The sequence below is a fragment of the Sinocyclocheilus grahami genome, unplaced genomic scaffold (assembly GCF_001515645.1).
Source record: "Sinocyclocheilus grahami isolate Dianchi unplaced genomic scaffold, SAMN03320097.WGS_v1.1 scaffold511.1, whole genome shotgun sequence".
Lineage (NCBI taxonomy): Eukaryota > Metazoa > Chordata > Actinopteri > Cypriniformes > Cyprinidae > Sinocyclocheilus > Sinocyclocheilus grahami.
In genome coordinates, this window is record NW_015505690.1 from 640829 (window position 1) to 664660 (window position 23832).

Here is a 23832-nt window from a genome sequence, read left to right on the forward strand (position 1 = left end):
CAGTACGTCATAAATAGAACAAGGCATCAGTTTAATGTCGGAGATTTGTCGTGTTGCGTCGCGTCATGCCGCATCCAGTGTTTTAGCAGCGTTGAGCATGGTAGCATAGACATTACTGAAATTGGTACCGATAACCATGAAATTGTACTGGAATTGGTATTGATTACTGCAGTGGTTCACAAAGTGTGGGGCGCAGGAGTATTGCAGGGGGGCGCGGGCCATCAGCAGAAAAAGAAAATAAATAAAAAAGGTAAACAGCCAAAGAACGTAACCTAGAATGGGAGATGGATCGGTTTGTGAAAGGGAAGAGAAAAGCCAATAGATGAAGTCGCACAGAACCAGGCAGGTGCTGGTCATTCGAAAGCTAAATGCAGAAAATATGACGAGGCATATCTTGCTCTCGGCTTCACTCACTGTGTCTACACCGGGCGCTGCGCCGCAACAACTCTACACTGGACACGACAAAGCGACCGTTGCAAATCATTTGAACTTTGTGTCAGTACTCAGTACGTCATAAATAGAACAAGGCATCAGTTTAATGCATAACTTAGAATGGGAGATGGATCGGTTTGTGAAAGCGAAGAGAAAAGCCATAGATGAAGTCGCACAGAACCAGGCAGGTGCTGGTCATTCGAAAGCTAAATGCAGAAAATATGACGAGGCATATCTTGCTCTCGGCTTCACTCACTGTGTCTACACCGGGCGCTGCGCCGCAACAACTCTACACTGGACACGACAAAGCGACCGTTGCAAATCATTTGAACTTTGGGTGAGTACTCAGTACGTCATAAATAGAACAAGGCATCAGTTTAATGTCGGAGATTTGTCGTGTTGCGTCGCGTCATGCCGCATCCAGTGTAGACTGCGTCACTGATTATAATGGGTTCTACTCTCATTTGCCGCTCGCGTCCGACACGGTGTTAATTTCATTGGTGAGGAGGAAATGCCTATGCCTTAGCGGACAGCATGAAGCCCACAAAAAAAAACTATATATATATATACAGTATATATATATATATATATATATATAACAGAGAGAATAATAATAATAACAGTTATTCTCTCTTCGATGTTCCAAGTGATGCAGGTGTTTTTTTTTCCCTGTAGGTTTTCTTTTTATTAAAAAAGCATACATTTTTCATTGTTTAGTGAAATTATTTGATAGTCTGGTGTGGGATGGGGATTCGGGAAAGGGGGGGATGCCAGATTTTTTTGTAGGTTTAAAGGGGGGCGTGACCAAAAAAGTTTGAGAACCACCGTACCAAGTTTTTGGTATCATGACAACACTATGTAGCACAAAAGATATGCAATGAATTCAATGAACACTTTATCCAAAGTATGAGCAATAATAGCGGTGCTTGTTATTTTCACCTTTCATAAGCTAAAACATCTATACAATGGTACCTGTACATTGGAAATTCTTTGCTATTACTATGGAGGACAGCTGATTCTTTATGGCTTAGAGACAGCAGGAATCCGAGAGCTTTTATGAATTTTGTCTAGTCATAGATTTTTCTTTGATTATTTTTGCCAGCTTTTTGCACATTGTCTGTTTTGACCTGCAACCTTGCCTTTGAGTCCAGTATGTTAAATGTATTGGTTTTCCACTGAATACTTAAATCCTTTTAGTGTTGTGGTTTGATTTGAGAAGATCATTGCCTGTGTGTAACAAAGCAGGAGGTATCAATATTATTGAAATATGGGCCCAAAATGGGGCTTTTGAATATTTCAGATTCTTCTAAAAAAAGTTTAGAACAGTGAAGCTTTTGTTAAATTCTGAGGAAATATCCCTTCCTAGTCCAGCCACTGTCTATCATTCTGTCTATATTCTATGATCTGTGAAAACTTAAAAAAAAAAAATCTGTCATTTGTATGTCTGTCGTTCTGTCATTCATTCTGTCTGTTGTTGCTTGTCCTTCTGTCTTTCGTTCTGTCTATATTTGTGAAAACCTTTCAAACTATGCTTTGAATGAATATGAATATTTGAATTTCAATAAATTTTAATTATGTTCCCTTACATTCAATTTTGGTATTCTGCATTATGTTAGCTAGCTATTAAATGTCCGTCCAAAGCAGTTCAAGCTACTAATTTCATATGCAAAGAAGTTAGCCAATCGTAAAAGAGATAATTAGTAACAAAAAACATTTGTGGTCAGAAAGAGGGATGAAAAAGTTCATTGAAAAACTAAATTACAGCTGGTTTTGGTACAAAGGTGGACAAAAAATAGTCTATGGCACCATTAAATTAACGATAAAAGGTCGTTCATCTAAATTGTTAACTATTCCTTTAAAAGGGCATGTTTAGTAAGAACCACCTCTCTGAGAATAAATGTCTAATTTTTGCTTGTTGTAATGTGTATCTTGTTTGATAGCGTGACACCATTCTGCACTAATAATACTGTCAGAAGGATCTTGCTAACATCAGACTTCCCTAATGTTCAGAGCTGAAGTATGTGTGTGCCCATGGCTTGGGAGCGACGCAGTATGTCTGTGTCAGCCGCCTCGCAGATGGTCTTCTCTATCACCAAGGCAACTGTGCAACTCAACAACTCCCTCATGTCTGTGTCATCCCACACCACATGCTCGTCATAGCATTCCAGAACGGGACTGAATCCTCCAGCCACGCCGGAGCCGCATTGTCACGAAAGCCAACAGCCTCTATCATGTGTGTGAATGATAAAAGAAAGAAGCCCACTCCATGGAATAAAACACAGTGACACCCATTGTTGTCTAATGGGAAACCACTTTCTGTCCTTTACTTTTCATCATGGATGTAAGTCCTGTTAAGCTTGAAAGTTTAGTTTCATATTTTAAATTCATAGTTTGTTTATTTTATTAAATTGGACTACACTACTATTCAAAAGTTTGGTGTTTGATGATTTTGAAAGAAGTCTGAAGTTTTAATCTTAATGCTGCTTTGACCATGGAGGTTACGGGATGCCGCTGTAATTCAGCTGTTCCATAAGCGCCACCTGCTGTCAGAGAGTGGATTTACAGCGACTTATTCACATTCAGCCTGTGTTCAGTTTCTGTTTAGCCAAAAAACAGACTGAATTTGCACAGACATTTTATTTATTGTTTGTTGATTTTAAATATAAAATTGGGTGAAACGATTTATATCAGTACTTTTTGAACATTTGCAGTACATTTTAACAATACCGTGATAATACTGATAACCACGATAATTTATCTCTAATTGTTACTGAATAAAAGTATTCTTTTAAAACCCGTTCTGATCCTAAACTTTTAAATGGTAGTGTATTTACTTTATTAATTAACATCCTGGTCGTATTATGCACAATTAATTTGGTGCAAACTACTGAAACTAAATAAAAACATAAGTCACCTTCAAAAAATAAACGCATTAAGAATGGTGTCATTCTAGTATGTAACAGCTGCTTTTCTACTTTTTTCCCCCTTATTGAATATCCAATTTCAATCGGAAAATCATTGCATAATGAGCATAAAAGGGTTTGTGAATGACATTTGATGTTGACCTAAGTGAAAATGCATTTGGCAAATGGTAGGCAGAATGAATGAACCCAAAATACTAGTTGAAGTGTTTTTTAGATGATCTTTGTTTTTGATGGGACGTGGACATATTGTGGAGTATTTAGACGGCTAAATGTGAGGAAGTCCTCATGCAGTGTAACCTAGAAGCATATCAAAGCAGACATGGCTACATTATGGCAATTGTTATCTTTTTTTTTAAAACTCATTTGAGTATGTAAACGTATTAGGACATGCCTTCTCTTATTCATCTGATATGAAAAAGTAAACATCAATCCTGAATGCCTATACATACAGAAACGTTTTTATTTCTACTTCAGCTGTTTAGGGCTACTTTTAGATCTAGGTTTATTGATATTTGTAAAATTTGCCATGTCATACCTTTAGTAGTACCTTCTTTACTATTTCTAGGTGGACTGATAAAAACAAAACATGTGTCCTTACAAGTTGCATAAAGCCAGCCAATCAGTTTGGAGTAGCTGTGTATTGGACGGAAACTGGTTACAAAGTGACTTTAATGTTGTGTTTTCTGTTTTGAAGATACTGTTAAATTGATCTCCATGAGATTTCTTACTTCAAATGCGTCTCTACACGCTAGAGCTAATTTGATGGTCTAGAATATTAAACTGACAAAGACCTACATTTTTCATCTTCTCAAAATTTGCAAGTCTCCTTAATGTTGTTTAATGTTTGATTGCTTCGGTTTCCTGGAGAATCTCCAGACTGAATGTTTAATGCTCTGCTATTTTAGTGTCTTGTAAGTGCTCATTATTTTTCAGCTTGGCTAGAATAAAGTGGGTACGGTTTACATGTGCCTGATGCATTGTCAATGAGGTGAATTATTTAAAGAACAGCCATTTCTTCCCTATCATTTTCGCCCTATTTTCCTCCACTTCAGTGTGTATCTCAGGATTTGTTTTTGAGGCACACGCTCGTTTTGGCGACGAGACGGTAGCGTGCTATTTTCAGCCTCTTAAAAAAAAAAAAAAGTACCTTACCTAACATGACTGCAGTTCTGACCACAGGGACAGATGTGGATGGCTGAATTATTGATGTTTTGAGTGTACTGCATTCATTAAAGTGCTTTATTTTAATGCATTCATTCTCAGTCATTCCCACATGCCATGAGAGTGCTGATAATATAGCCTTTTCTAATTTCCTGTCTTAATTTTGCCATTGTTACAGGAATTTCTATTCCCTAATGATGTGAACACCCAGCAAAAACAGGACCGAAGAAAGCCTCTGAATTTTGTAATTTGTCATCATAGTTGCTCAAAAGCAACCCTCAACATAGATAAAATCAAAGGTGACCGCAAGTGGTGATGTCACACTAAATATGGGCTAAATGAATATGGCATTGTGATTAGTCTGCAAATTTTGAAAATTGACTGGTCTGTTGGTTGTCTAATCCTTAAAGGGTTTTATTCTAAAGGGTTTCATTCTAATTTATTTTATTTTCTTCAATAGTTTTTGGTTGTCTAAAACATAAACTGCCTTTTTTAAATTGTATTTTTGTTTTGGTTTGATTTGTGCATTTTTTTTTGTATTGTTGTGTTCATCGTAAATTGTTTCTGTAAATTTATGTAAATTCATCCCCTTTGTGATACCACTGCAAAAACGAATAAATAAGTAACCCAAAAATAGTTGAACCATTTGCTGGACACTTCAAAGGGTTAGTTCACCCAAAAATGAAAATTTGCTTGTGTTTTACTTACCCTCGAAGCATCCTAGGTGTATATGACTTTCTTCTTTCAGACGAATCCAGTCGGAGTTATGTTAAAATTTGTCTTTGATCTTTCAAGCTGTTTAATGGCACTCAGCGGGTGTTGCAGTTGAACAGTCCACAAGTCGTCAAATAAAGCTTGCGCATTCATAATAAAACGTGCCGCAGACGGCTCCGGGGGATGAATAAAGGCCCCCTGTAGCGAATCCATGAGTTTTTGTAAGAAAATAGCCATATTTCAAACGTAATAAACACTTTTCTCTCACTTCCATTATCTATCATACATTCCGTTCCGGCAGAAGGTGTATGACATATGCGCAGCGCGCGCGCCTCTGAGATATGCTAGTCTCGCCAGTTTGTTTATAGGAGCAAAGGAAGCAAAGTTTCCTTACTTTAGCAAAGGAAAACCAGTCTCCTCTTGGTTTATATCGAAATCCTCCGACATTTTTCTTTGCAAATCTTCGCTTTGTACTTCTAATTCGTGACCTGTGTTTTGTTTTGTTCTAGGGTTGTGACGGTGAGGAAATTTTCCCACCAGTTAATCGACGTGTGACAACACCGGTAATAGCGATATCACCGCGGGGGCGGGGCGTTCCTTCTTAAATACAGTAGCAGTCAAAAGTTTGGACACACGAATGTGAAGTGTGTCCAAACTTTTGATTATACTGTACTATAATATAGCCTACACAAAGAATATCAGCCGATATATCGGTATCGGTCCTTTTTAACTCTCTAATATCGGTATCGGTTTTGGCCCCCTAAAAAAACATATCGGTCGGACTCTAATTTTTAGTGCACAAGATATTGATTTCAGTTCAAAAAGTTATGTTAAAATAAAAGATTAATCTCTCACACAAAAATATTTAATTTTATTTTAAATGACAAAAGCATTTCAATTAAGATATACATCATTAAATGCAAAAAGTCTGGCTGTGCTTAATGGGTACATGTTTGTACCCTTTAAGCACACCCCTGTTCCCATTAAGCTCACATCATGTTTTATTAAAAATTCTTGTTTATTTTAAACAACCTTTTTAAAGAGTAATTGAAATTTTTTTTAATGTACAAAGTCAATCACAAAAAAAAACAGAACACAAAAATCAAGCAACAAGGCATTCAGTTTGATCAGTTATACTGTATATTCATAATGAAATGTCATTTAAGCACATTGCAACATCTAGACTAGTCTGCGTTCAGCTAAGTAACACAAATTAAAAAAATCGAATAAAATAAAACATTTAATTCATGGGGATGAACACAGAAACTAGCCTCATTATGAAGCCTTTTATTAAATGGATGTTAACTTATCTATAGTCTCTTAATGCTGGAATACACTACACAATTTTTGCCCCCAATTTTCCACTGATTTACAGTCTGGAGAAGTTCACAGTAGTTGCCAAAGGTCAGAGTCAGTCTGCAGCTTTGAGTTGACAGAATCTTAAAGTGATAATCATCAGTTAATATTTAAAGTCTGTCTATAAAGTATTTACATTGATGTTCAATGTGGAAGAGCTTAATGGGAGCAGAAACAATTTTTTATAAATTTCATGTAATATTTATTAAAATGACAAGATTTTGCAAAATAAATAATCTAGGTCATGTATTAAGTTCATACATATTTTATTATGAACAACTACTATTAACAATATCTATGAAATTATACTTTTTCTTATTGATGTCACACTGAAGCTGTGTGATTTTCATAGTAGTGTACCCTTTAAGCTCACCTTAAAATAATATGAAATCTTAAAAAAAAAATACAGCAGTTTAAAATCACAGACCAGCAACAGACCAAACTATCAATTTATAATATTATAGATGTAAAAGTACAAGCCAGTAATGCTTGTGAAGTAATTTATTAGCGTAGCACACAATCTTATACAGCCAGTCAGCTAACTGTGTTCTGTAGCATCTGCGCTATGTTGCTAAAACTATCTTTTGGATCTAACTGTAATTATTTCCCACATCCAAGTTTCAGTTTATAATCTGCAAAAGTCTAAACATTAATCTCTTAATTTTACAATAAGTAGTTAAATTTACCCAAAATAAAGGCTTAAATATCTTAAAAATGCACATTTAAGGGGCTCCTCTTTTGGTGAAAGTTTTCAGACAGCTTTCAAAATGGCCGCCAGACAGTGTGAACACATGGAGACTAATATCTCAGTGTGCAATGATCTGATTGACTTGAAATTACAGGAGGTATGTAGTAACAAACACATCAATTTGTTAAGACATCTAGTATGATAATACATTATTTTTTCTTTTTATAATCTGAGCTCAAATATGGAAGTGCGCTTAATGGGTACGTGAGTTTAAAGGGTTAGTTCACACAAAAATGAAAATTAGCCCATAAATTACTCACCCTCAAGTTATCCTAGGTGTATATGACTTTCTTCTTTCAGACGAATCCAGTCGGAGTTATATTAAAAATTGTCTTTGATCTTTCAAGCTGTTTCATGGCACTCAGCGGGTGTTGCATGCATCAGTCAAAAAACAGTTAAATAAGAAGCGCCCATCCATAAAAAAAAAGTGTCTCACCGGGTGGTGAACAAAGGCCTTCTGTAGTGAATCGATGCGCGATTCTATCTTTTCCGGGATTTATTTCAGCATATTTAAAACAAGATCTGATTAACGTGAATCTTATCATTAGTCTTCTCCACTAGATGTCACCCTTATTTACCTTGCGCGATGTTACAACAGAATGCCTGTCATTCATTCAGCGCTTATCATGGCCATACGCATGATTCGCAATCATCAGGTGAAATGCTATAGTAATACTATAAATCTGCGGAAGCATTTGATATCACGCATAAGGCGCCATGATTTCCGCAATGAATGAATGGCGGATGGCGCGGCGCACTTTGTTTACTACACACATATTAAAGCGCGGCTGATGCTCGCGGTGTTTTCAGTTTCTGCCGTCTCACTGCTCTGCTCTCCAGCTGCTCTGAGAGTCACTTCATTAGCATTTTACCATTTCATTTGAGAAAACTACCGTCATATCACATACACAGCAGCTGCAAGTTCTTCACGGCAACCCGTCAAAATAAAAGTTTAGTTTAACGTTAAACTGTCAGAATATATGATTATTTAGCAGTCTGAAGACTCAACTGCTAATACATATTAATAAATCTTTATTTTTAAAGGAATAATCTGTTTTCTTTTCATTTGTGCAGCACTTTGGTTGCCAAAAAAATAAAAGGGTTTAATTTTCATTTGATTATAAATTAAATTAATGTTTTATGCCTTCATCTGATTACCAGAAAAATTAAGAACATTTTATAGGGCCCTACTATTGTTTAAAAAGGAACCTATACAAAACAAATAATAGGTTTAAAATACAGGCATGTGGTTCTTAATTTCTTTTTATTAATTCACTATTTGTAAACTGATGTTTACTGTTAATTTATATCGAAATATCAATACCATTTGTATTAAAAATTTATTTACTGAATGTAATCAAAAAAATCGAGAATCGAATTGAATCGAGAGCTTGCGAATCGAAATCGAATCGGGACATCTGAATCGATACCCAGCCCTAATATTCAAAAGGTAATAATCACTTTAATCTAGCTTGCGCTCACTGTTGTACACTGGAAGCAGTTCCGGGCGGATGACGTATGAGGTCAGTGCTGCGCATGCGCCAGTGAGTCTCGTGAAAACCAACGTTTGTTTACAGGAGCAAAGGAAGCAAAGTTTCCTTACTTTAGCTAAAGAAAACCAGTCTCCTCTTTGCTTATATCGAAATCCTCTGACATTTCTTCTTTACAAATCCTCTTTTTGTACTTCTAATTAGTGACCTTTGTTTTGTTTTGATCTCTCCCCTACACTTCACTTCTGAGCGGCGCATGCGCAAAGCCGACCTCCATACGTCATCCGCCCGGAACTGCTTCCAGTGTACAACAGTGAGTGCAAGCTACATTAAAGTGATTATTATGTTTTGAATATGGATATTTTTCTTACAAAAACGCATCGATTCGCTACAGAAGGCCTTTGTTCACCACCCGGAGCCATGTGAGACACTTCTTTTTTTTTTAATGGATGGGCGCGTTTTAATTAAGTGCTTTTGGACTGATGCATGCAACGCCCGCTGAGTGCCATGAAACAGCTTGAAAGATCAAAGACAATTTTTTATATAACTCCGACTGAATTTTCATTTTTGGGTGAACTAACCCTTTAATAGGTACGTTTACCCTAAAGCAATTATTTTAACACAAAAAGCAAATTATTCTTCCTTAGAACTGGTTCTCTTTCAAATAAAAAAAAATTAAAAAACTTGTGTAATCCCACGTAGGTTATCTGTTATCAGATGCACATTTAAAACTGGAATATAATCTAATTTCAGTCACTTGTGTTTTATAAACACAAATGTTTTGGATTACAATTCGCCATCAAAATTACGTTTAATTATTTCAGCTGCTGTGAGAAAAGGCTATAACGATCGGCCACCTGCAGGATCCTTACATGGGATATAGGGCCCGTTTTACTAAACAGGGCAAATTAGCGCGAGAGCGCAATTCTAAAAGAGTGCAGATGAGCGTTGAAATTTCTGCGGGTGATTTTACTAACAACATGCAAATTAAAGAACACAGACGCAACAACGCAGTATACCAAGCGCAGAGCAGTCGCAAATAAAGAAATAAAGAAGCCATAGTACGTTGAAAAGAAGCGGAGGCCAAAAAAAGCTAGAAGTTTTGATAGACCTTGTATTGCATGACTCCTAGTTGAGGGTTCCAAGTCGTCTTTTATTTCCTGAAGCAAATTAAAAATAACATGGCTTGTCAAACGATATTTTTGTGTTATTCTTGCTTTACAAATAAATTAAGTGTGGAAAAAATCCTCTCCCTTCTACCATGCACTCTCTCATCTCTGCGGTGCCGCCTCCTAGCAACAGCCATTTCAAGCGCAAAATAGTTTAAGACATGCTTTTTTGGGGATGTTAAATAATGGCACAAATACCAGTAATCTGACAAGCGCAAACATTAGTAAAACACGCTGCATGATTCATTTTAATACTCTCCTCCCATAAATTTTGCGTCTGAAAGGGAAACTCCTTAAATGCATATTCAATAAGGTCAGGCGCAAAAATAAATGTGTTCACGCCTTTTCAGCGCTAATTCTTCACTGCTCATCTTTAGTAAAACCTGACAGTACTATTTTAACATCAAAAGATGGTTTACGCTCGCGCAAGCTGTTAGTAAAACTGGCCCATAGTCTACTAGCCGGGACAACTTCTTTGTTTACAGACATGACATAATGACACAGGCACAGCGGCATGTAGTGTTGGGCGATATGCTCAATTTTCATATCGTCCTATCGTCAGCCTGTGAGATCGCCGATACACGATATTATCGTGCTAATTTATGTAATTATTTACTTGGTTTCATTGCGAGAAAGTGAACCATCTACAGCGTAAAGGCTAAAAGCAGCCTAATGTTTTTAATGTGACTGAATTTGTATTTAACATGATAACAAATTAATAGGAACATCGTAAGTTACTAATTATAATGCGTAGTTGCGTACATTTCCTCAGTTATTCAAAAAGCAGCTACAGAAAACGAGCAAAGAACATTACATTACCAAAGAACATCATCACAAGCCCAGTCTAGCGTGAGTTTATGCACTTTAAAAACACTCCCGTTTAAATCAGTGTATATACACTGTATGATGAATAAATCTCTTATACTTACATCGCACGTACATCTGCACTTTGTTGTTTGAGGAGAGAATTCGCGAGTCAGAATATAGTCAGCGCGCACTGAACAACAGAACTCCGCTGTTTCAGTGATGACTCATCTGAACGACTCTGATTGGCCATTGCATTCATAAGCTCAGCATAATCGTGTGTGATTGGTTAGAATGCGCAATACTGTAAAAACATGGAAAAAGAAATATAATGCAACAAATAAGTCCTAATATTAATTGGGTAGTATTACTAGCCTGATAATAATAATAATTATAATAATAATCGTCTTGCTATCGTCAAAGACATCAGCCACAGGCGAAATCTCTGTCTATCGTCGATACACAATATCGTCTATCGGCACAACCCTAGCGGCATGCTTGAATTTCCAGTGAATTCCTACCAGTACCACTCAAATTAGAAAACATTTTTTATAAGCTTACCGTTGTGAATCGAGCTAAAGTAAGGAGCTAGTTTTGAACACTGATTGGATATGTATTTGCTCAAAAATTGAGTGTGACTGCTTGTTTATAATAAAAAACACTGGTAATCAAGAGAAACATGAATGATGGTGTATTTTGATGTTTGTCAGTCGTGTTGAATAGAGACGATTCAGTGGCTACCTTGAGTCCTTCTGGTGATAAGACATCAGCACAAATACGCGTCAGATGGTGATTCAACAGCCTGCTCAGAAATAGCTACTCCACAGATTGGTCCTCCTAAAGGTCTCCTCATCCACAGTATCCATTTTCTGTCATTCTGTCAGCACTCAAATTAGAGCCACGATGCCGGAAATGCCAGATGTCATGCTAGAGGTTAAAGCTATGAGAGTCATGTAAGCTTCAGATGCCTCGCCAGTGCATTAAAGTGACAGACAGACAAAGTCAGGCATGTTTATCTCTATCTACTTAATGCATATAGGCCTAATGCTCAGTCGGGATTTGACATGTTTACAAATGCATTGCATCACATGCTCATTTGAACTTAAAAGAATTGTTCACCCAGAAATGAACATTTTGTCATTATATACTTTTTTTGTGAACAGTGTTTGTGATGGATGGCCAGGATAGAGCGTGAGGTTAGTGGATAGAGAGAGATCAGGAAGTAAATGCCACACTGCTGTTGCCAAGGCTGAGATATCGGTAGGAGCTGGCGTTTAAATACTTGTGTGACATGCATCCTGCAGTGGTGTTAGCCAAACAGCTGTGTGTTTGTCTTTGTGTGTCCGATTATCACTGCCACCCCATGAGCCAGTAGTGCATTAAAGTGACAGACAGACAAAGTCAGGCATGTTTATCTCTATCTACTTAATGCATATAGGCCTAATGCTCAGTCGGGATTTGACATGTTTACAAATGCATTGCATCACATGCTCATTTGAACTTAAAAGAATTGTTCACCCAGAAATGAACATTTTGTCATCATATACTTTTTTTGTGAACAGTGTTTGTGATGGATGGCCAGGATAGAGCGTGAGGTTAGTGGATAGAGAGAGATCAGGAAGTAAATGCCACACTGCTGTTGCCAAGGCTGAGATATCGGTAGGAGCTGGCGTTTAAATACTTGTGTGACATGCATCCTGCAGTGGTGTTAGCCAAACAGCTGTGTGTTTGTCTTTGTGTGTCCGATTATCACTGCCACCCCATGAGCCAGACAGATCTGCAGATGGGGATGTCTATCCGTGAGGAACATAATCAGGATTCAGGCATTCTTAGTAAGGAAAGAAGGTCACAGTGGTGGGCTTTGAGGTTCAGCCTGAGAGTTGACCGTGACTGATCCCAGACTGTTCCAACCAGATGCAACTCACGGCTGGAAGAATTGAACCCATTGCCTAATAGAAATAAGCAAACGTTTTTCATTTGATTATATCCTCGCAGACTCGCTTGAGTTGTTGTGTGGGTATGGAAGTGTTGAAAAATTAGTTTTACAAATGCAAGAACCACTTCAGTTTTTAATCAGAAAAACTGTAAAAATCTAGTTGTTTACTGAAAGGATCAAGAAACAGTCAGATATGCTGATTTGAGGAAGTGCATTTGGAGTGCTTTGAGGTTTATCTCTGCAGCTTTGGATGTGCTCTTTTTTTGAGAGGTTTATGGAGAGCTGATATGTGACTGAAGACTGAAGTCAAAGGCTTAAACATCATAGTCTTCATCATCTCCAATTCTAAAGAGGAACATGTAAACACTGCTGATGACGACACCAAGGAAATCAAAACTGACAATGCATATTACTAATCAAAAATTATGTTTTGATATATTTACGGTAGGACATTTACAAAATATCTTCATGGAACATGATCTTTGCCTGAAGGGGTCATATGATGCAATTTCAAATGTTCCTTTCAGTTTGGAGTGTTACAAAGCTGTTCGTGCATAGATAAGATCCCTAAAGTTGCAAAGACTAAAGTCTCAAACCCAAACAGATATTCTTTATAAAAGTTGAGACTCGTCCACGCCCTCCTAAAATGCCTCGTTTACACACGCCCCCACGTTTACGTCACTATGTGGGAATATTTGCATAACACCGCCCAAATGTTCACGCAAAGAAAGAAGGCGTAACTTTTATTCTCGCTGCAGTATTGTTGTTGCCGCCGCCATGTCGTGGAGACGCTGTGTGTTTCGTAGGGCTGGATGATATGGCCAAAATTTATATCACGATATATTTCTTAATTTCGGTCGATACGATATAATTCCGATATCGATATGAACACTATTAAAAAAGCCTCATAAAAACGGCCAAGAACGGCCACAATAGATGTCTGTACCTACAAACTTATGAAAAATTAATTTGCCACCTCTATGAAACCTACTCCTAACCTAACCTACTATATTTTAGGAAAAATAAATAAATGTTCACCTTTTATTGGTATTTAGCCTTAAAATAGTTTACCAAAATTTGACACTGCAGGGTCTTTGAAATTGGAGACTCTGTCTCTCTGATTAATTGATTGATTGATTTTATTCATTTATTGCTTAAACTGAGTGATACAAACTGTAAATCCTTAATAATAACAACAACAAAAACAACAATGCAGTTTTGTCTTCTCTTTGCCATAGTGATGTAGGCTATTTTATAGTAAACTGGAACCAGATAAAATCAGATACAAAACAAATTGTGAGCCTGTGAATTTTCCTGCAGTGACTTTGCCATATCATACTTTATCTACATGTTGCTAATTTTATAAGGGTTTTTGTATTAATTAATTAATTATTTTTAAATGAAAGTGTGCTTCGTACTGCTCAATATTGTATGAAAACTGTAGCATTGATTAATATTAAAAAACAAGAAATTCTTTAAAAAATCACAGTCAATAAATGATTTAACAGTATTGTTTTTCCTTCTATGCTTATCTAGTGTTGCTATGTTTGGTTGGACAATACAGTTAAATCATCTCCAGGCTTGGTAATGCTTGGGGCATAAACAGTGTCCGCTAGCGTCAGCATGGCTCTCAGTATGAAGGAGTAGTAGGAGGAGGATGCTGTTCAGCCCGAGGCACGTCTGTGTCAGCCTCATGCTGGATTTAGCATTTGGGTGGAGGGCGTTAGTGGTGACTGTTGTCACTTGCCTTGAGGCTTTACCACAGAATCCAGAAGCACCAACTTCCTCTTTAAAGCGAGCACAGCACAGCCTAGTTTAGCAAGCTCCCTTAGAGGATCACTCATTGGGCCCCTAGAGACTTGGCATGGTTGCTGTTCTAGCTTTATAACCACAGAAGCTAATGAATTTAATCTAAATGTTTTTTTATGTTTTATATTTTATATCACAAATATGCCAGATAATCAATTTATTTTTCAATGTAGAAAAATAAATTTAAAAAAAAATCCTATTTTGTTCATTTCTTTGTGCATGTGTGTGTGTGCACATTTTTGAGGAAATGTAGGTCACACTGACTATAAGAGTAGAAAGGTTATGTTTTGCACTCTACATTTTAGTGGTTTAAAATGTAGCTGAAACCACAGGCTGCCCACTAAGGATTGAGAAATCTCATTATAATTCCCTTATTCTGAAGTTACAGGTTCTTAATCAGATCAGTGCTTAACATTACTACTTGTAATGCAGGGATTTATAGTGAATTATATAGGCTATACATTAATCTTGGTCACCATGAAATATTTTTTTTAATGTGTGCATGTTTGTACATGTATTTTTTTAAAATTAATATTTATTCATTTATTTTGTTTCATTTATTTATATATATATCTGTCCCTTTAAAGGAGTAGTTCACCCAAAAATTAGCTACAAATTTACTCAAGCCATCCAAAATGTAGATGAGTTTGTTTGTTAATTGGAACAGATTTGGACAAATTTTGCATTTAATTTAGCTGATAAAAGCATCACAGTAATCCACAAAAATAATCCACACAATCTTGTGAAAAGAAAAGCTGCATGTGAAATGAGTTTCGAGGGGCATTCTGTGGAGAGGATATGTGGTTAGTGGCCCTGTAGTATCAACATGCCCATCTTCTTAGTTGTTATTGTTAAAATGTTCATGCATTGTTAAATTGTAACAGTGAATTTAGTTGATCAGTATTAAAACACAGCATTTGGGGAAAATACAAAAGATATCTAACGAGTATAAAACTTCTCAAATATATACGGTAAAAGGCAAAAACAACTATGTAATACATTTTAAAAAGCTTGAAATGGCTATAACCATTAAATGGGCAATATTAAGAATATGTCCTATTTAAAATAAATAAAATAAATAAAAACTAAAATGTAATAGTTTTTTTCAATGTCCAATACAGGTTGGGTTGCATTTTGGTTTTATGTATTGTGTGTAGCAGTATGTTGTCAGGCTTGGGTTGGTTTTTGCACTTATTTCTGGCTTAGGAAGGAAATGCCTGCTCTGTGTTGAAGGGATAAGAGTGTTAGCAGGAAACATGTGGCAGCCTTGACTAGTGAACTTTGACTTTGAACTCCTACAGCCTAAACTCAGCGGTCAACGAAACATTAAACGGTCAAGAAATATTGTCTGTCTTTGTTTTGGCCTTATTTTATCATTGTCTGTGAAAAACCATACATTGAAATATCACTAAAGATTTTTTATAGAAGTTGCAGGAATATATATTGCATTATACATTATATATTATACAAATTAAAATTTAGCATAACAGTTTAGTGGATATTGGTTAGTAATTGATCATTGAATGGCATTTTTTTTTTTTTTACAATTACAGTAATGACATCATAACATAGCTCAGCAACTGGTTCTTTTTGTGTCAGCAACCAATGAACTTGCTGCTTTACATTCAAATACTCGGCTAGCGCAGTTGCAGCGCACTTCAGAAACCCTCCACCTTCTCCAGCTCCACCTGTAGAGATCTGCTACGGGGTGATTCATGTATGCTATATATGGGTTATTTCATATATGTTATATGTGCAGCAGCAGTATTTCTTACATGCTCACAGCAGTGGATGTATTGGCAATAGCAAGTCTTGGTACTTGCTCTGAAGCTGCAGCAGCAGCAGCGTAGCAGATCTATTCCGCCAAGACCAAACACATTAACATTGTCATGTACATTACCATGCCAATCCCTCCAAGAGTTGTCATGACAGAAAAAATGTTTTGTGTAGTTAATGCATGAGCAGAAAACAGAATGGACTAAAAGACTGATCTTGAGATTTAAGAAATCCATATCAATATTAATTAAAAATGAGAAATTGATATTGTAAATCCAGCACTGGTATCCATGCAGCTGACATGTTTACCTCTTGTAAGTTATCCACAGTGTGCACAAATTAGAAATGACCCTATTTTGGCTGAAACCAAAAATAGCTTTGGCCGAAAAAATTTCAGTTGCTCAAATATTAGTGCGTCACTAAATATTTGCATAGTGCATAAATGTTATATTAAACATTTATCAAATTTGTTCTGTTATAATTGAATTGAGGAAAAGGATACATGATATTGAATTTGGCAATTTGTGTCTTTTATTTGGTTAAATCTGTGTTGGTCGATACTACATATTTAATTGTTTATGCTTATTTCTAGAGCCCGACTGATATGGGTTTTTTGGGGCCGATACCGATATTAGGGAGTAAAAAAGACATCAGTGCACTGGACAGTAAAGTTGAAGTTTATTCAACTTTAACTCAATTCAATTCCATTCAACTTTATTCCGTTGAAGTTTATTTCACTTTGGAACATTCATTCACGGATTTGCGCTACTGTCTTCACACACAGACGAAACTTACTAGCGAATTGTGAACTGTGACATAATATACCTCTGTAAATAAATATAAATTCACGTCTCGCGCACTTTAATACCCTTTGAATGTAATGCACACGTTCCCTTGGAACTGGAATCATGGTGGAATATCATGTGAAGTCCACTTCGCAGGGCACTTACGGTCGAATAAGCCAACGCTTGAATGCTGCTGCCTGAACAAGAGAACTCCTTACTTAAGTGAAAGTGTTGGCTGGTGTCACTATCTCACGAATGCGCCGGCAGATCTCCACCAAATTCGGGGGATCCCTTCAGCTCGAGTAGTCTTCTCGAACACCACCCTCCGTGCGTCGGTAGCCCCCCGGGATCGTTAGACCGGTCGGCGCCGGACTGCGAATTTAACCACTCGTAACTCCCGAACCCCGGGGGCTATCGATGCGGGGGTGGTCTCATTCAAAAGAGGGCCTCGAGACATACACTCGATTCGTGTTCGAGAGGGTTCCTCAAGCTGAAGGGATCCCCCGAATTTGGTGCGGATTCGCCGCGCCTTTACGGAGATATGGCTGTTCAAAGTTTCAATGGTTTTCCATAGACTTATAAGATAAGCTTTAAAGCGTTTCGTCCAGGTCGCCAGTAGCAAACAATGGAACACACTCTGCTGGACAAACTAAGTAATTACACCATTTCAAGCATTTTATCTGTGTTATATGTTCTGTAAAAAAAAGTTCATATCAGCGGCATATTCGCGTATATCGGCGACAGGCTCATATCGGCCGATAATATCGGCTAAACGATATATAGGTCGGGCTCTACTTATTTCACACATTTTTACATATAGATTACCTTTGCCGTCACTTTAAAAACACTATTAAATGACTTTGCTAAATATGGTCTTTAGCCAATTTCAAAATGAATATCCATTTTTCTTGTTTTGCATTATAATGGTGTGATGCCTAATTGATTTCTATCATTGAGAAGATAAAATCTCATCGTCCAAAATCCTACTCTTCATAATTGAGAATCAACTATTCTCTAGTATTTTGCAGTGCATTTTCAAATGTTTTGAGTTTGTGTAGATTAATTCATTCGGGAAGTTGACCATAAAATGATTCACAAAAGTGCACACACACACCAAAGCATCTCTTCCTGTCATCTACTACCGTGTTGCTAGGGAATCTTTTCTGCACCACTGGAAAACAGTAAAACTAGCAGGCCGTGTTTCACCTCAGTGTGGAGAGCTGTCAGAGGTAAAGATCTAAACAGGCCTCGTGCAGTCACACGTTGTGTCTTCTGTCTCTCAGCTATTACAGTGGCATGGCATCAACATTGTTTTAATTGCAGCCAATCTGAGATGGAATACTGTACTTTACGCTCAATAAACAAACATCTGTCACTAATATAATTGCCCAATTTCCATTCAGGATCGTAATCGAATAAATGTTACATTTAATAAAGCTGTTGTTGAGTAAATTACTTGTCCTCGATCAATCAAACTACATTATCATTATGCTTTTATGTGACTTGTATGAGGGATGGGTAAAAATTTTGTTTTTTTCAATTAATTACTGTCTTCCTTATGATCGAACCAGAATATTCTTGAATATAAATGAACTAAATCTGTCCTCTGGTATTGAGTCTACAACAAATTGCTTTCAGTCATGGAATATTTTAATAAAATTCATTTGATATACAATTTTTTTAATTATACATATGCTACCATTTAAAAGTTTGGGGTTATCAAGTTTTTATTTTTTAAATTTTTTCTTCTTGCTTATGCTCACCAAGACTGCATATATTTGATCAAAAATACAGTAAAATTTTAATATTTTGAAATAATACTATGTTTTAAAATGTTTTAATTTATTCCTTTGATGAAAAGCTTGATTGATAACTATTACTTTAAGCAACATTTACAGTATAATAATGTTAGTACTGTTATTTAGTTACAGTATCCCACTGTAATATTGTGTATTTTTACTGTATTAAATCAGGATGGGTACCAAAACCCGGTATTTAATCGGTCCCGGGGCTAAATTATGAAAGACCGGAGTATCGATAAGCTCTGACGTTAACGGTTCTGCTATCGGTACTGGAAAAATTAATAAAACACACATACATTTATTATTGCTATATATACATTATCTTGCAAACTCTACCTCACCAGAGTCACCAGCTGTTTTTCAAACATTTGTCTATGATGCATTTTTGCTATTCGCAATTCAGAAGCGAGATCGCGTTCACGCGGAGGAGCTTCAGCACGCGCAACATGAAAGCCTTGTTTGATTATGATCGAAGCGAGAACTAAACATTCAAACATCTGCTTACACTTTAGCTGTTTTATTAACCTAATTAAATTTTTTTAATTTCGATTTTGGCTTCTAAGGATTATACAAAAGAAGACATGAGGTAAAGCTATTAAAAACTAGCTGCGTTTCGTATTGCGCAACTTCTTTCCCTTCACAGCGGTGCGCATTCGTTCCTCCCTAAAACCCAAACTTAACGTCAGAATCAGCTCAGTCGGTGATGGTTATAAAATGCCGCCTTGACTGTTGCTAAATTGCGGGACATGTTTGATAATAAAATGTTGAAAGCACAATCTGCACAAGAGACACTGTTCCTCAGGCTGACATGTGTCCAAACGATCAAATACACACAAAAATGTCAAAATGGCCGGCTTGGAGAGTATTTACTTAAACACAGTTTATGTCTTAAGTGGAGGAGAACAGTTGGGAGAAAATTCGATGTGTGTCAATATATTGTCTTAAAGTGACAGAATGGCGCTTGGGCCATCAAAATGCAAATCTGCTCTTAATCTGAATAACGTTATAGCTTTAATAAGCATTAATCTATCAATACATATACTGAAAACTATTCAGTGTTCATTTACATTTGATTACTTTTAGATTTCTTTTGTAGGCTATTACTTACCTGAACAGTAATGTTAGTAGAACTTCATGGAAGAATTAAAGCACTGTTTATTTCGTTTAATTTCATTTAATTTGTATATTTGTTTTATTGTATTTGTCAGTTTGTTTTACTTTGTTTCTTTGTTCATGTTCTTACTGTATCTTATCTTATGTATAAAACACAAAAAATGCCTGCACACTGGTGCATTTACAAATTGATGTTTTATATTCATTTCATTAACTATTTATTTTACATTTCAGAATATAAAGCAATGTTAATTCATCTCTTAATTTGTCATATATATATATATATATATATATTTATAAAAAACAAAAAGTACCAATAAGAATACCGTTAAAGTACCAAATCGATAAGCAGTATCGGTAAGAGTAGTAATACCGTTAAAACCTTAACGATACCCATCCCTAGTATTAAACTGTTTTCTCTATAGCAATTCATTGTGTTTATTCAAGAAATACTGTAATTACGTTTTTTCATACAGTGGATTGAATTTGTCATTTAATAAGGAAATGGAAAATAACACACTCCGAGTTTAAAAACATGCATTTTTTAAAGCAAAAGGCAGAAAATAGCCTTTTATGAACATGTAAGCTGGAATGGCAGCTGGAATTTTTTTTCTCTATATTCATGGTACTACTCAAGCCCAAAAAAAAAGCAGAAGAGAATATTGTGATTATATATAGACAGAATAGATGTTGTATATTTCATAAGTACTGCATTAAACCAGATGTCTATTTTAATCATTAATTCAAATCACAGAACTGACACCATATTAACTGCATTTTTGTGAACACAAGGACTATTAACATCTAAGCATGTGATTGCAGTAAGTTCATGTTTCCTGTTACACTTCAGAAAAAAAATGCATGTACATTTTATGATTTTATGAAATACTAATGTAAATACTGTATTACAAGTGAAAAAGGCTGAAAACGTATGTTGTATATTTAAGAACCAGAATCTAAAATTATATTGAGATATCTTTGGTAGGCCTACGTCTTGAATTACAGGCACATAAACTTAAATAGTGGATTACTCTGTAAATATTAATTCATGACATTTTATATTTTGGCTTTTGTTATTTATGTTTGTCTTTTTTCAGAAACAAAAAAAAAATAGCTGGTGAAGTTTCTGAAATTTGGTTGATTTTGATTTATTTGAAATTAAAATATTTTGTAACACAAATGTTTTTACTGTCAATTAGCTATTCAACTAGCAAAAGCTATTAATATAGCTATTGAATTGCATAGTTTGGGCGCAGTTGAATTTGGTATTTTTTTTAATGTAACGAGTCAGAAGGCTCCGTGTATAATTTGCAGCATTAGCTGAGAGAATATGAATTCATATGCAAGCATATATTCCTGTATCAATACCAGGTCCTAACTTATATGGGCAAATTGTGGCTTTTGTTAAGTGAAATAGACTACATGTGTAGTATGGTATTTCGAGGAAGAAGGACAGACTTTGAGAGCTTTCAGTGGAGAGTGAGGGGTTAAATGTTCTTGTTATTGCAGTCCAAACCAGGAACAACACAAGACAGCCGATCCTCCTATGGCACACTGCTTACTGACTGATAACAGCTTCTAATGTCATGCATCATCTGTGCTGGAAACTCATCGTTTAGTTCTGTGTAGAGGATGACTGTGTGTGTGTGTGTGTGTGTGTGTGTGTGGGAGAGAGAGAGAGAATGCTGATTAGGTTGCATAAAACCAAAATTCAGATTAGGAACTGTTAAAGCCTCATGACCTAATTAGTGCAACACAACTTTTCTCCTGATTAGTTAGTGATTTTGCATAATTTTCTGGTTTGATTTGTGTTCGCTGTCTGTTGAGGAGAAAATAAAGGAGAAAGCAGTGAAAACATGCCGTATGCCCAAATGAAAATGCTTGACCAAAGTATTGGCCTCGTGTTAGACCATGTGTTCATGCATTACTGCAGTTCAAAGGACTACTTTTGACAACATAACTAACTTGCTCAACAAGATCTCACCAAACTGTTGCTCTGCAGTTTGATGCCTGATATACCGGTACGTAGTTTGATGCCCCTTGTGGCCGTGCTGACATGGCATTTTGAAATGTGCATGAAATTGAAGTTTCACACACATGTATAGAATGTTTGGTCTCAAACAATTTTTGAACATATGCTCCAAGAAACATGGCCTAAATCAAAACTTTTTTGTTTACTTGATTTATTCTGTTCCTTAGTTAAATTGTTAAAAGAATTGGTATGGAGACAGTATAGCCTAATTCTGTGCATTGTACAGCATAGACCGAGTTTGTTTGTGGTTTATAAGTGGCTTTATTTATTTATTTACCAATATAGCTTTTAGTATCGCATGTTCCTACTATGCCGCATATCGCAATTGTACAACTTCAGTGATTCCCATCTCTGATCTGTTTGTCCACAGGCTTTGGATCAGGACAGAACTTCATTGCAGAAGGTCAAGAAGTCAGTCAAAGCCATTTATAACTCTGGTCAAGGTATGTTCACAACCACGCACACACAAATGCTGGTTTTGTTAAGGCTGTAATACAAACAAACACACTTATTAAATTCATAATCACTAATATTAAATAGGCATTGCCTTTTATATGGCGGTGTGCAGTATTTTTAGTGATTGCAGATGAATTTTCTTGCAATATTGTTAAAACAAATGGCTAGATTACATTTAGCTTGAACATGTTTCTGGTTGACGCCACACCAGCTAGTTTCGTCCACCCCCACAAACACCCACCTACCTAATCTCTTTCACATTGTATAGATGCATTCTGTGCTCAGATGTATGTGTTTTTTTCCATATATCGTTCTATTGAAATGAAACCAAGCAGGATGCATTTTTATCTTACAGATACATACCGAAATGTATGTTGTAATTTTTTTAAGGGGGGGAAATATATTTTTTCTGTTAATTGGCTAAATATGCACAGTTATTGATTGTACCTATTAAAATAAATAAAAATAAAAAACAATAGAACAATAAAACTGGCCCAATATATGCATGTATATTTGTTTATTCTTTTACGGTGTTACAGGTTTTTTTTTTTTTTTTAATTAAAAAAAATTTTTTTTTTATAAATGCTGTTACTTTTAACTTTTTATTCTTCAAGGAATCCAGTAAAAATGGACCATTGTTTCCACAAAAATATTAAGCAGAAACACATTTTATTTAACATCAATAATAAGAAATGTTTCTTGAGCACCAAATCAGCATATTAGAATGATTTCTGAAGGACCATGTGACACTGAAGACTGGAGTAAAGGCTGCTGAAAATTCAGCTTTGATTACAGGAATAAATTACATTTTAAAATACATTATGATAGAAAACAGTTATTATATTATCAAATAGTGCTGGGCGGTATGACCAAAAATGTATATCACGGTATTTTTCAAAATTATACCGGTTTCACGGTACATGACGGTATTTTTTTTTTCATGCATGACCGGGTGTTAACCATATTTTCTACTGATTGAGAGAGGAAATACTGCAGTATATTGACTTAGAATGTCCTATTTTACTGTCATGATGAGTGAATATTGTCAAAAAATACCACACTAAATAGTGACTAAACACGACCCCTTTTAATACATGTTAACCAGGAGTTACTCTCATTTGTAATCGCGGCATCGTCTGATAAAATCAACATGCATCTACACTAAAGAGCGGCTATGCGGTTGTTTTGGCTATATTACTTTTTTGTCTCATGCCACGCACTGCCTGCGTCTGAGTAACAAACTAAAAAAATAAAGTGTATGTGATATTAACAGACGAACTAAAGGGTCTGAAAGTTGCTAAATCTAGTGCTAAAGTCGCACTCGT

The 23832-nt window shown here is 36.0% G+C and overlaps 1 protein-coding gene across 1 annotated transcript in view; it reads left to right on the forward strand.

Annotated features, from left to right (window-relative positions):
• Nucleotides 1–23832, forward strand: part of asap1b (ArfGAP with SH3 domain, ankyrin repeat and PH domain 1b) — an 86767-nt gene that overhangs the window by 25172 nt on the left and 37763 nt on the right. The window contains exon 4 of the mRNA XM_016237326.1: nucleotides 22422–22494. Coding sequence (XP_016092812.1) covers nucleotides 22422–22494 — 73 coding nt within the window. The remainder of the gene's footprint in view (nucleotides 1–22421; nucleotides 22495–23832) is intronic.